The sequence below is a fragment of the Sciurus vulgaris genome (genome assembly GCF_902686455.1).
Source record: "Sciurus vulgaris genome assembly, chromosome: 12".
In the NCBI taxonomy this organism is placed as follows: domain Eukaryota; kingdom Metazoa; phylum Chordata; class Mammalia; order Rodentia; family Sciuridae; genus Sciurus; species Sciurus vulgaris.
In genome coordinates this window covers 12,386,457-12,401,318 of record NC_136473.1, presented here as the reverse complement: position 1 = coordinate 12,401,318, position 14,862 = coordinate 12,386,457, and the positions used below count along the sequence as shown (strand labels likewise).

Below are 14,862 nucleotides of genomic sequence, written 5' to 3'. Positions count from 1 at the left end.
TGCATCCTACTTATTGATAGTTTTCTCAAAGTTATCTAACAGGTGAAAACTGTAACAAACTTTAGCCAATGGCTGCCTATTGCAAAATGACTTCCTGTGACTGTAATCATTGACTTACACTGAGCAGAATGTCACAGTAATTGCAGATTTTACTGCACACGTGTCAGGACTGCATCCTCTTGGGACTCTGTGCTCAAATTGCAGAAAATAATTTACCAATGGGAAAATTGAAATGACTAGTTTTGTTTATAACATTTCATTGTTTTTCTGAAACTCCAAAAATGCTCCATAATTTTTTTTCAAGGAATTCTGTGTGCTTTTCTGCCTGGTATATGAGAGTTCACCATTTCTAGTAATGTAGGATCAAAAAGGGCTTTATCATGACCAAGAGAAAAAATGAAAACCAAAAACTGCAAAATAAAAAATACAAAAAAAATAATTGGGAATGTGAGTTTTCTGGCTTGACAAATGATCAATACTGGATCAATCTCTTATTACAACTCTTGCTCACATATTACAGAGTAAATTTCCTAAACATGATCACACTTTTATCACTCTGTAGTACTTTACATAACATTGATCCATATGAAATAAGAGAACTGGTTTCAATTTTCTTCTCACATATGGAATATTTCCTTAACCTAATTCCACTTATAAAATATTGGGTAAACATTAGATAGTACGTACAGTTGGTTAACAATTAGATAATTGGGTTGCGAAATCCAGTTTTACCTGCCCTGTGAAGGCAGAAGGAGGAGCAGAACCTGCTGAGACTGAGGAGAGACAGCAATGAATTCCAAACATCAGTATGTGGAGCTCAGTGATGGCTACTTCATTCCTGCACTGGGCTTTGGCACCTATAAACCTGAAGAGGTAACAGTAGCATGTTGGGTTGAAGGTTCAAAAGAAAGAAGAGAGAGGATGAATGGAATCCAATCTGGGTGGTCACGTTACTGTTTCCTATGTGATTCTGAAAGGCTCACATGGGTCTCTGCTTCTCCAGACTAGAGCCATCCCATATTCAGGAGGGACAATTACTCTGCATCATTGTCTGATTTCAGTCTGTTCCACCAATTTAGTAAGGAGATGAATGTCAGCACTTGGTGTGCACTGGTACTGGTTTCGTTTATTTCTGTCCTTCAGAAAATGTCTTTTCCTTCTGAGAAGGCAAGGTCCACAGACATCTGTGCAGCAAAATGTGCTAGAGATGAGACCTACAGAATAACATGAAGGGAATTACTTTCTTTTCCCTATGAGGTAGCCTGCAGCATTGTACAGAAAATGTTGGACCTGAGCTGAGTAGAATTTTTCATGTGGTCTCAACTGTTTGAAATTTACCTGAATGTATAATAACACATTCTGATATGTCAAACTGGGATCTCAAAAGGGTATTTTGAATTATTGGTCATCATTCATGTGTGTCGTATTGACAGATAATCCTCTGAAATGGGGCATGCTAAGTTCACAAGATTGGAAAGAATTTTATATTCAAATATCATCTTGTAATTACTTAATTGTATGATAAGGGACTATTCTCTGAATTTTCAATTTGAACTTTTTTCTTTTGCAAGACTTAGGGAAACATCCGAATAGCAAATATGAAGACCCATGACAGGATTTGTGTAGACTGTAGGGCAAAGTGTCATGAAGGAGCCCCCTGCTCCAAGTGCTCGTATAAGTAAAAAAATCAGGGCTGGAATCAACTGAGGGCAGTAGGTCCGGGATGACATTCAATTCTATTTCATGGAAAAAGAAAGTTCTGAAGATTTTAAAACAGAAAAGTGTGGGTTTGATCAGCCTTTTTATTATCTAACAGATGAACTTTCAAATCATTCAAATTTTGTAGAACATGCAATGATTTTCAATTCAACTCATTGCATCTTGCTCAGAAGAGACTGGTGTAGCTTGAAGGGCTGACACTTTATGAATAAATGCTTATAAGTAGAGTGTAGTTTCTTATTTGTAAATTTATATCCTTAGATCTTATTATATATATACATATTTTTTCCCGTCAGTGTTTAGTTCTGTCACAGAGAGATACATTTGTGGCCAGTGGTGACATCACATATTGCTCTTCCTTCAAGAGCCTATTTTCAATCTGGCCCATGGCTGGCATCTGGGAACATCGATTTTTCACTTTTTTGTAATACACAAAAATGCTGGCTGTCCCTAAAGGGTACAGACATTGGAGTTTTTTCAAGTATTGTGCAGGCAGGTTCATAATCCTGTTTTTCCAGGTCATTGGGATAGGTTCCCCAAAGACCAGAGACAATACCTGGAGACTGCATACAAGGCATAAGTCCTTAATGAGGAACGCTTAAGAGGAGGGCTCGGCAGTGAGAGTCTTGGCAGAGAGCACCTCCCTCCCTCATGTTGCTTTGCCAAGCAGGGATTTCTCTTCTTCATGACATTTTGTCCAGTGAAAGGTGGTTGGATGAATGACACTTTTCCTTTCGACAGTGCCCTCATTTCTATCCCCATCACCAGGAAGAGAGGGGTTTTAAAATAAATTTTTAAAAAAATTTTCATGTAAATATAACAGTAGAGTATATTTTCACATAGTTACCCAAACATGGAGGATATCTTCTCCTAGTTAGGATCCCGGGCTTGTGGATGTACATGATGTGGAGATTCATTGTGGTGTATTCACATATGAAGTTAAGTGAGATTCAGTTCACAGGCTGACCCATTCCCCTCCCCCTTCCTGCCCCTTCATTCCACTTCATCTAATCCTCTGACCTTTTATTCTTCCTTTCCTTTCCCCCTGTCGACATCTAACTATCAGACAGAATATTTGACCTTTGGTTTTTAGGGTCTGCTAATTTCATTTAGAAATTCTAATAGTTTACAGATCCTTCCATTTACTAAAATATGTCACAAATACATTCTTCTTTATGACTGAGAAGTATTCCATTGTTAATATATGCTACATCATCTTCAACTATTCATCTATGAAGGGCACTTAGTTTGATTCCTTATTTTAGCTATTGTTAATTGAGTTGCTATAAAGACTGATGTGACTGCATCATAGTGTTATTCTAATTTTAGCACCTTTGCATTCATATCAAGAAACCATAAAAAAGGGTGTAATTGTGGTTTCCTTTCTTAGTTTTTTGAGGACTCTACCTACTGCTTTCCAGAATGGTTGCATCAATTTGCAGTTCCACCAGCAATGCATTGGTGTACATTTTCCCCTGTATTCTCATCAACATTTACAGTTATCGTATTCTAGATTCTTGCCATTTTGAATGCAGTAAGGTGAAATATCATTGTATTGTTCTTAAAATATTTTCTTTCTTCAAATTACTTTTACATGACAGTAGACTGCATTCACTCATTTGTTAAATCATACAAAAATGGAGATCAGTTTCTCATTTTTCTCATTTTACATATTGTAGGATCACATTGGTGATGCAGTCTTATATGTACATGAGAATAATGTCTGTTTGCCTCTACTATAATTTCTACCCCTATACTGCTTCCCTTCCCTTCATACTCCTCTACCTAATTTAAAATAAACCTATTCTTCCCTAGGGCCCCCCTGTGAATTAACATCTGCATATCAGAGAAAACATTCAGCCTTAGCATGATATTCTCCAACTCCTTTCAATTACCAGCAAGTGCCAGAATTTTATTCTTCTTGAAAGCTGAGTAATCTTTCATCGTATATATATCACATTTTCTTCAACCATTTATCTGTTGAAGGACAACTAAGTTGGCTTAGCTACTGTGAGTTGAACTATAAACATTGACGTAACTGCATCACTGTAGTGTGCTGATTTTAAGTCCTCGGGCTATACACCGAGGAATGGGATAACTGGGTCAAATGGTGATTCCATTCCAAGTTTTCTGAAAAGTCTTTTTACTGCTTTCCGTAATAGTTGCATCAATTTTCATTCCCACCAGCAAAATATGAATGCACCCTTCCCCCACATCCTCACTGACATTTTTTGTTTATTGTATTCTCGATAATTAAAGCTTAACACCAAAAACAACAACAACAACCACAGCCACAACAACAACAAACCCCACAGATAATCCAAGCAACAATAAATGGGCTGAGGAAATAAACAGACATTTCACAGTTGAATACACATACAATTAATCAACAAATATATGAAAAAATGTTCAACATCTCTAATTTGGATTAAAGAAATCCAAATCAAAATGACTCTAAGATTTCCTCTCACTCCAATCAGTGTAGTTTTAATTTGCATTTCTCTAATTAATAAAGATGTTTAACATTTATTTCATGTACTTGTTGACGGTTTCTCCTTTTGTAAAGCATTTTTTAAGATCCTTTGCCCATTTATTGATTGGGTTTTTGTTTTTATGATGTTAAACTTTTAGAGTTGTTTGTATATTTTGCATATTGTCACTTTATCTTCAGTGTGGGTGGCAGAGATTTGTTGGTTATTAACTAAGGGAATCCCATACAAAGTGGATTTGAGATCATTACCACTAACACAAGACACAAAAGCACCACAAACACAAGACATGGTCAAAATTTGAGTTTTGTCAGTTCATTCCTTCTGCCCCATGACATTCAAAATCCATCTTTGACTATTCCCGTAAGTGTTACAGATGAGAAAAATGGGTATGCAAATTTCAGAGGACTAGACACTTATCATCTACTTAAGCCATCTGAGGAAAACATTGGAATATAAAATTCCTTTCAGTCCAATGAATTGTCCACTTTGCTCACTATATACTAAATCTCATAATATGATTCTAAAATTTTTCTGTTTGTTCCTCTAGGTTCCTAATTGTAAGACAAAAGAGGCCACCAAAATAGCTATAGAAGCTGGATTGCGCCATATTGATTGTGCATATGTCTACCAAGTAGAAGAGGAGGTGGGACTGGCCATTAGAAGCAAGAGAGCAGATGGCACTGTGAAGAGAGAAGACATATTCTACACTACAAAGGTATTGTGCACGTGGTGTAAAAATTACTGCTATGTGATCCGAAGGAAGTGAAAATATTGGGTGATTAGTTATTGGTGAAATGTGAATATTGGTACTACGTTTATTCACATATAAGACCAAGTATCAAAATAGTGAATGATTATGAATTGCTATTTACAGTCTCCAAATTTATAAATAAAAATTTCTTTACTTTCCTGATTCTGCAATCACTACTGTAATTTTGTATTGGTTGTGGAATCAGATATAATTATGACAGGATCATGGTTTCATTGTCTGCATGGTGACTTTCTGAAAGTTCTTATCATTCTGAAGAACAACTTAAACATTCATTATTATCACAGAACAATTTTGGACAGTCAATTGGAACTAAAGAAGATATAGCTAAAGTATCTTGATTTTTGTCTAGTATGTATTAAAATGTTTAAAATGTGTTTCCCTTCAGTTTTGTAAATAAAAAAAAAAACATTCTTTTCTGGTGAAAGGATGGATGAGATAGACTAGAAATAGTACTGCAATCTGTATGAAATGCAATTCAGAGATTCAAAAATGTTAGTACTTGATAAAAAATATCTTTTGAATAAGTCCTTCTATAGTTTGATTGGTTGACTAATAATAACCAAAAGTATTATGCAAGTCACATGAATAAATCAGATGAATGGAAACCCAAGACCTGAAGAGAATATCATCCCTGTGATCAACAGTATCCAAACAGGAGCTGGGAATATAGCTCTGTTGGTAGAGTGCTTGCCCCTCAAGCACAAGGCCCTGGGTTCAATCCCCAGCAATGCATCAAAAAAAAAAAATTAAAATAAACAGTATCCAAACAATAGACTAAGAAATGTCTCAATATGAACAAATTCCTCAAATTTGGGTAACATTTTTTTTTTTTTTTTTTTTTTTTTTTTTTTTTTTTTTTTTGCAGTGCTGGGGATTTGAACCCAGACCAACTGAGCTATATCCCAGCGCTGGGCAACATGTTAATCCAGCACATTTTCCTTCCTTTAACCTCTGCAGCTATGGAGCACTTTTCATCGACCAAAGCTGGCCCAATCTTGCTTGGAAAGATCACTGAAAAAACTTCATTTAGACTATGTTGACCTGTATCTTATTCATTATCCATTATCAATGAAGGTAGGCCATTTGCACCATCTAAATTATTTAATTTCAGCCATTAGCATGACCATCATTACTGAATGTGGTTGAATTAAGTCTCAATTATAAATTTATATAAATCTATTTTTATAAATTATAGAAAGTCCAGGCCATTTAGATTCATGAGTAGAAGTAATCTTCAAAAATGTCTGTGTCTATTAATCCATTATGTCTTCATGAGAAGAGGTTTGCTTAAATTTTGTCATAGTCTTTTCCATTGGTGGTAATAAGCTATAAAATAAACTGACATTGGGGCAGTTCAATTTCATAGTCATTAATATTTGCTAGGGTCTCTTCATCTTCCAGAGTCAAATCAATCTTGAAAGAAACTTGATTGGTCACCTTAGCTACACATAAATATTTGTTGACACATGTGTGTTCAGGTAGATAAAGTACACTGTAGCCTGTGTCCTCACTGAAATCCATTATTGGGGGGGATCCATCCCATGAAACCATGGACTCTCCCAGCAAAAGAGAGGTATTTCCACAGGGCAATGTAGTGGGACAGGAAAAGTAACATAAAGGCAAGGTGAATATAGAGGGATGCTTCACTTATTTCATGGAGGTTTAGTGTCCCATCCCATAGACACGACTAGAGTCATTGCTTTTCATGGGCATGTGAATTCAGCATGATTGCTGTTCTGATCACTTCTATTTCAGCCAGGGGAAGAGCTTTATCCAAGAGATGAAAATGGAAAACTAATGTATGACACCGTGGATCTCTGTGCCATATGGGAGGTGAGTGTCTGAAGGTGTGACCACACAGGGCAGCATACAGGTCATGCTTTCTCCTGAAATTTTGGTTTAGAAATCATTATTTTTAAAAGAGATTTTTTGTTGATGTTTGAGGAGGAATGCATTACTGGAATATAACGGCGGGAAATAGAGCAGAAGAGCTGATGATAGTGAGGACTTGCAAATCCTGCCTCCGCCTGCAGTAATGCCTGATTCCCTAAAGAGACACAGGAATGATTTTTGTGGCTGTCAATACCTTGCTCTATTATCATTACAATTTTTGTCCTCTCAGCAATCAATTCAGCCTGGTTTGTTGTCATTTCTTTTTTTCTTCAGTCTTGACATTATTCCTCTTAACAGTTCTCTCTTGCATTTATATTGACATAGTCAACTGTAGAAATGACCCTACATAACCAGTTTCTCCCAAGGCCATGGAGAAGTGTAAGGATGCAGGATTGGCCAAGTCCATTGGGGTGTCCAACTTTAACCGCAGGCAGCTGGAGATGATCCTGAATAAACCAGGCCTCAGGTATAAGCTTGTCTGCAACCAGGTGAGACCCCTGAGCCTCATCGCCATCTCTTATTCATTCCTTGTTTCTGCACCACTGCCACGTGTCCATTTGTCCTGTCCTCCAGTTCATTTGCATTTCTAGAGCAGAAGAGTCTAAGACCAGTGCCATCATTGTCTTGGAGGGTGTGCAGGATTCTCAATTGTATATCTGCTGGTTGATTGCTTATTGAAATTGAGGGGAAGATCTTAGTACCTAGTTTATGTAGGAATCTGCTGATGTAAAGGTGTTCAAGGAGGAGAGTGGTTATTCATCAGACTTAAGGGATAACTGAACTTGTCCTTGACCAATAATGGATGACCTGATGTGTGAGTGGGTTGTGGAGGGAATTGTGTGTAGGAAAGAAGGCCAGCACACCTGAAAGGGCAGCAAGAAGAGTAGGTGAAAAGGGAAGATCAGTAGTCAGGGTATGTGTGGAAGTTGAGTGCCAGATCCTTGTTTTCACTTATTTCAGCTTTCTAGGCCCAGAGGCACAGTTACAGGAAAAGTAAAGCAGAGTTTGTGAAAGTTAAAGGACTAGAGGAAGTTACTTGTTTAATGGTGATGTTGTTGGTGGGTGAAATCCATATTCAGGAACTTTGAACAAACTATTCAGTTGGCCTTGTTCCTGACTCCATGTTACTTTCTTTCTTCCATGCTTTCTGATATCAAATCAACTGTTTAATCACATCAATTCTTTGCAAGTTTCATTGCTCTACCTTACTTTTTGACCACTTTCAGTCATGGAGTACTGCACATTGCTTTAAAAACAGAGATCATAAAAATCATAAATTTCATATATGTTGATAGTGTCATAAACCTCAAATATTAATGTTAATAAATTTAAAATTATTATACTTATATTACATACTTATATCATTATATTTACACAAATTTTTTACCATAAAATTTTCCAAGCATACAGAAAAATTGAGAGTATGATATATTAATCCATATTTTCCACTCAGGTTCACTGCTAGATGTTTACTTGTGTGGTATGTGCACATAGTTATGTTTGATATTTTGCTGAGTGTCATCAAAGTAAATTGTAGACTATACTATTCACTTTTAAAGGCTTCAGAGAACATCATCTAGGAATGCAGTTGATCTCTCACATAGCACATTTCCTTTACTACGTCTCAAGTTTAGTAAGTCACTCACATCATCCAAACATAGTCTAAATTTACATTTCCCATTGCTTTTCAAAAGTATCTTGTATAGTTATTTCTCTTTTCCAGGATGCAACTCTGATTCACATGTTGCTTTCTGTCATTTTTCAAAAAATATTTTCACACAGAATTTTCACCTATTGCATTTCCTCATAATATTGAACCAATATTTTATCCAAGTATCTTTATACCCTTTAGGTCTTTATATTCTCATTTTCAGTGAGTTAGAAGTCAGACTTTAATTCTTTTTATAAATCAAGGTTCTGGCAGAGTGGTCCTCAGTTACCTGTTTTTGAATCACACTAGAAAAAATTCACACATTTTGCTGAGAGTAGTAATCCTGGGTTTATTGGAAATGATAAGAAAATGGAAAAGAGGACACTCATGTCATACAGAGAATCCTCTCAGAGAGGAGATGGAAGGCACACCCATCAGTCTCCCAGTTTTATTATGAATCCCATGGAAGATTTCATATTCCTGCTCAGGTTCATCTCTTGATTTTGACTGACAGTCAAGTTGCCTCAGATTTCCATGTCTCCATTTGTACATTCCCTTATTGTGCAGAGGGGAGATTTTCAAGTTGGACATCACTTTGGCCCACACTGACTGGATCTAATTGAAGCTGGTTCTTACAGATTTTAGCTAGGGTGAATTAGTCTAAGCTCCCTGAGTTGTGGAATCTGATTTTTTTTTTTTTGCTTTGATGAACAAATTCACCTAAATGTCACCTGAAGAATATCTACCAATTGTCCTTCCAACTTATTTTCAGGAGTCATTGATCAAATTCTTGTTTTCTGACACAATCTGAAGTACAACTTTCAATTTTTTAAAAAACAATCAGCTTCTTTTTCCTTGAAAATTTTATTTTCATATTAACTTTAGCATTTAGTAGAATGAGCTACCTTCTCTCTCCTCCACTGCAGGTAGAATGTCATGTTTATCTTAACCAGAAGAAACTGCTGGACTTTTGCAAATCAAAAAACATTGTTTTGGTTGCCTATGGTGCTCTTGGAACTCAAAGAGACAAAAAAATGGTAATGAGAACATCAGGGAGTTTACCTAAAAATGCCATCGTTGTTGAACTATTTATGATTCTACAAGACTCAGATTTTGGAAGATCATTCTCAACTGACTCAGAGACAGGGGATAAATTACTTTTCTGAGAAGGTCCCATAAGATACTGATGCTATTGTTCTAGGCAGTGCAATTGAGGTTCCCAACTTAGATAGGCATTTGGCTTTCAGGTAAAATACCTTTGGATTCAACTCATACTAAACCCCTTAGACACTCCAGTGAAAAACAGAGAAATAAATGAGAATCTCCTAACTGACTTGTTCTCTGGACATCAGCATTTCTGTCTTTCCTTCCAGGGTTGACCAGAGCTCCCCAGTTCCCTTGGAAGATCCAGTTCTTGGTGCCTTGGCAAAAAAGCACAAGAGGTCTCTAGCTCTGATTGCCCTCTGCTACCAGCTGCAGCGTGGGGTGGTAGTTCTGGCCCAGAGCTTAAAGAAAAATGAAATAAAAGAGAACATTCAGGTATACAGGATGGCTGTGGGCATTAGGGTTCTTAAACAGAAGCCTTCACATATGTGCTTTTTTGAAACGTAATGACACTTTGGACCAAATTACTTTCTTCAGCACCTGTGATTTCAGGTGCACACCACAGTATATTCTCCTAGTGTACAAAGGGACGGGCAGTTTAGTGGATAGAATTAGGATAGCAAAAAGCACAGAGATGTGGTTTTCACCATTAGTATTCAAGTATTTTGTAACCATTGCAAGAGACATCTTTGTATTAATTTTTAGAAATGAAAACTTGTATTGGGTGATTTTTATTCTATAAGTGATTATTTTATATTTAATTTCCCCAAATCCTCAATGTATTTAATATTCATATACTTTCATTTTGAATTTTTTCACGTGTCTACTGTCATTTTATGAAATGCCTATTTATTTTCATTTCCTTTATTTTATTTTTTATCGTAAACAAATGGGGTATAACTTGTTTCTCTGCTTATACATGAGGTAGAGGAATACCAGTTATGTAATCACACATTTACAAAGGGTAATGGTGTTTGATACAATCTGTTATTTTTCCTTCCCCCCACTCCTCCCACCCCTCTTTTCCCTCTATACAGTCCCTCCTTCCTCCATTCTTGCCTCCCTCCCACCCCCCATTATGTATCATCATCTGCTTATCAGCAAGATCATTCATCCTTTGGTTTTTTGAGATTGGCTTATTTCACTTAGCATGATATTCTCCAATTTCATCCATTCGCCTGCAAATGCCATAATTGTATTATTCTTTAGGACTGAGTAATATTCCATTGTATAAACATACCACAGTTTCTTTGTCCATTCATTAATTGAAGGGCATCTAGGTTGGTTCCACAATCTGGCTATGGTGAATTGAGCAGCTATGAACATTGATGTGGCTGTATCTCTGTAGTATGCTGATTTTCAGTCCTTTGGGTATAGGCCGAGGAGTGGGATAGCTGGGTCAAATGGTGGTTCCATTCCAAGTTTTCTAAGGAATCTCCACACTGCTTTCCAGAGTGGCTGCACTAATTTGTAACCCCACCAGCAATGTATGAGTGTACCTTTCTCCCCACATCCTCGCCAACACCTGTTGTTGCTTGTATTCTTGATAATTGCCATTCTAATTGGAGTGAGATGGAATCTTAGTGTAGTTTTGATCTGCATTTCTCTTATTACTAGAGATGGTGAACATTTTTTCATATGTCTGTTGATTGCTGGTAGAACTTCTTCTGTGAAGTATCTGTTCATTTGTTTACCCCATTCATTGATTGGGTTATTTGTATTCTTAATGTAGAGTTTTTTGAGTTCTTTATAGATTCTGGAAATTAGTGCTCTATCTGAAGTATGAATGGCAAAGATTTTCTCCAACTCTGTAGGCTTTCTCTTCGCATTGCTGATAGTTTCATTTGCTGAGAGAAAGCTTTTTGTTGGAATCTATCCCACTTATTCATTGTTGCTTTTATTTCTTGTGCTATGGGAGTCATGTTAAGAAAGTCTGATCCTAAGCCAACATGTTGAAGATTTGTACCTACTTTTTCTTCTATAAGATGCAGGGTCTCTGGTCTGATTCCAAAGTCCTTGATTCATTTTGAATTGAGTTTTGTGCAGGGTGAGAGATAGGGGTTTATTTTCCATTCTGCTGCATATGGATTTCCAGTTTTCCCAGCACCATTTGTTGAAGAAACCATCTTTTCTCCATTGCATATTTTTGGCTCCTTTGTCTAGTATGAGAAAACTCTATTTATTTGGATTTTTGTCTGTGTCCTCTATTCTGTACTATTGATCTACCTGTCTATTTTGGTGCCAATACCATGCCATTTTTTTTTTTTTTACTATTGCTTTGCAGTATAGTTGAAGTTCTGGTATTGCGATACCCCTGCTTCATTCTTTCTGTTAAGGATTGCTTTAAATATTCTGGGTTTCTTATTCTTCCAGATGAATTTCATGATTGCTTGCTCTATTTCTGTAAGGTACATCATTGGGATTTTAATTGGAATTGCATTGAATTTGTATAGCACTTTTGGTAGTATGGTCATTTTGACAATATTAATTCTGCCTGTCCAAGAACATGGGAGATCTTTCCATCTTCTAAGGTTTTCTTTAATTTCCTTCTTTAGTGTTCTCATTGTAGAGTTCGTGCACCTCTTTTGTTGGATTGATTTCCAGATATTTTATTTTGTTTCGAGGCTATTGTGAAAGGGGTAGTTTTCCTAACTTCTCTTTCTGAGAATTCAACACTTATGTATAAAAATGCATTAGATTTATGAGCATTGATCTTTTAACCTGCTACTTTACTGAATTCACCTATGAGTTCTGAAAGTTTTCTGGTAGAATTTTTCGGTTCCTCTGAATATACAATCATGTCATCAGCAAAGAGGGATAGTTTGAGTTCTTCTTTCCTATTTGTATTCCTTTAAGTTTTTTGGTCTCTCTAATTGCTCTGGCTACAGTTTGGAGGACAATGTAGAATAGAAGTGGTGAAAGAGGGAATCCCTGCTTTGTTCCAGTTTTTAGGGGAAATGCTTTTAGTTTTTCACCATTTAGAATGATATTGGCCATGGGCTTAGTGTAGATGGCCTTTACAATGTTAAGGAATGTTCCCACTATCCCTATTTTTTCTAGTGTTTTGAGCATGAAGGGGTGCTGTATTTTTTCAAATGGTTTTTCTGCATCTATCGAAATAATCATGTGATCATTGACTTTAAGTCTGTTGATATGGTGAATTACCTCTATTGATTTACGGATGTTGAATCAACCTTGCATCCCTGGGATAAAACCCACTTGATGATGATGTACTATCTTTTCAATATACTTTTATATGCGATTTGCTAAATTTTTGTTGAGAACTGTTGCGTCAGTGTTCATTAAGGATATTGGTCTGAAATTTTCTTTCCTCAATGTGTCTGTGTCTGGTTTAGGTATCAGGGTGATATTGGCTTCATAGAATGAGTTTGGGAGGGTTCGCTCCTCTTCTATTTCATGTAATACTTTGAGAAGTATTGGAATGAGCTCTTCTTTAAAGATTTTGTAGAACTCGTAACTTGGCTGAGAACCGATGTGGTCCTGGACTTTTCTTGTTGGTAGGCTTTTGATGGCTTCTTCTATTTCATTACTTGACATTGATCTATTTAATTTGTGTATGTCCTCCTGGTCAGTTTAGGTAATTCATATGTCTCTAGAAACCTGTTGATGTCTTCAAGATTTTCTATTTTGTTGGAGTATCAATTTTCAACATAGCCTCTAATTATTTTTGTATTTCAGTCATGTCTGTAGTGATATTTCCTTGTTCATTCTGAATTTTAGTAATTAGAGTTTTCTCTCTCCTTCTCTTTGTTATTGTGGCTAAGGGTTTATCAATTTTGTTTATTTATTCAAAAAACCTAATCTTTAGTTTGTCAATTTTTTTTTTAATATAGGTTTGAAATTTATTTATTTATTTATTTATTTATTTATTTTTATTTTATTGTAAACAAATGGGATACATGTTGCCTCTCTCTTTGTACATGGCGCAAAGGCATACCATTTGTGTAATCATAAATCCACATACAATAATGTTGTTTGATTCATTCTGTTATTTTTTCCCCTTCCCCCCACCCCTCCCATCCCTCTTTACCCTCTATACAGTACTTTCTTCCTCCATACTTGCCCCCCTCCCTAACCCTAACTCTAACCCTAACACTAACCCTTCCCTCCCCCCCATTATGTGTCATCCTCCACTTATTAGCGATATCATTCGTCCCTTGTCTTTTTGAGATTGGCTTATCTCACTTAGCATGATATTCTCCAATTTCATCCATTTGCCTGCAAATGCCATAATTTTGTCATTCTTTGTGGCTGAGTAATATTCCATTGTGTATATATACCACAGTTTCTTTATCCACTCGTCAATTGAAGGGCATCTAGGTTGGTTCCACAGTCTGGCTATTGTGAATTGAGCAGCTATGAACATTGATGTGGCTGTATCTCTGTAGTATGCTGATTTTAGATCATTTGGGGATAGGCCAAGGAGTGGGATAGCTGGGTCAAATGGAGGGTCCATTCCAAGTTTTCTAAGGAATCTCCACACTGCTTTCCAGAGTGGCTGCACTAATTTGCAGCCCCACCAGCAATGTATGAGTGTACCTTTCTCCCCACATCCTCGCCAACACCTGTTGCTTGTATTTTTGATAATGGCCATTCTAATTGGGGTGAGATGGAATCTTAGGGTGGTTTTGATTTGCATTTCTCTTATTACTAGAGATGTTGAACATTATTTCATATGTTTATTGATTGCTTGTACATCTTCTTCTGTGAAGTGTCTGTTCATTTCCTTAGCCCATTTGTCGATTGGATTATTTGTATTCTTGGTGTAGAGTTTTTTGAGTTCTTTATAGATTCTGGAGATTAGTGCTCTATCTGAAGTATGATTGGCAAAGATATTCTCCCACTCTGTAGGCTCTTTCTTCACATTACTGATAGTTTCCTTTGCTGAGAGAAAGCTTTTTAGTTTGAATCTATCCCAGTTATTGATTCTTGCTTTTATTTCTTGTGCTATGGGAGTCCTGTTGAGGAAGTCTGGTCCTAGGCCGACATGTTGAAGATCGGGACCTACTTTTTCTTCTATAATCTGCAGAGTCTCTGGTCTGATTCCAAGGTCCTTAATCCATTTTGAGTTGAGTTTTGTGCAGGGTGAGAGATATGGGTTTAGTTTCATTCTGTTGCATATGGATTTCCAATTCTCCCAGCACCATTTGTTGAAGAGGCTATCTTTTCTCCATTGCATATTTTTGGCGCCTTTGTCTAGTATTAGAAAG

The 14,862-nt window shown here is 36.6% G+C and overlaps 2 protein-coding genes across 5 annotated transcripts in view; both read left to right on the top strand.

The window, feature by feature from the left end:
* LOC306642113 (aldo-keto reductase family 1 member C1-like) overlaps nt 1-14,862 on the top strand; it is a 227,436-nt gene that overhangs the window by 104,461 nt on the left and 108,113 nt on the right. The gene's annotated exons all lie outside the window — the stretch shown is intronic.
* LOC306642105 (aldo-keto reductase family 1 member C4-like) overlaps nt 730-14,862 on the top strand; it is a 324,928-nt gene continuing 310,795 nt past the window's right edge. For all 4 annotated transcript variants that reach the window (XM_079107563.1, XM_079107564.1, XM_079107565.1 and 1 more), the window contains exons 1-6: nt 730-873; nt 4,759-4,926; nt 5,941-6,057; nt 6,739-6,816; nt 7,242-7,364; nt 9,454-9,564. In XM_079107563.1, the coding sequence (XP_078963689.1) occupies nt 790-873; nt 4,759-4,926; nt 5,941-6,057; nt 6,739-6,816; nt 7,242-7,364; nt 9,454-9,564 (681 nt within the window). In that variant the 5' untranslated portion in view covers nt 730-789. The remainder of the gene's footprint in view (nt 874-4,758; nt 4,927-5,940; nt 6,058-6,738; nt 6,817-7,241; nt 7,365-9,453; nt 9,565-14,862) is intronic.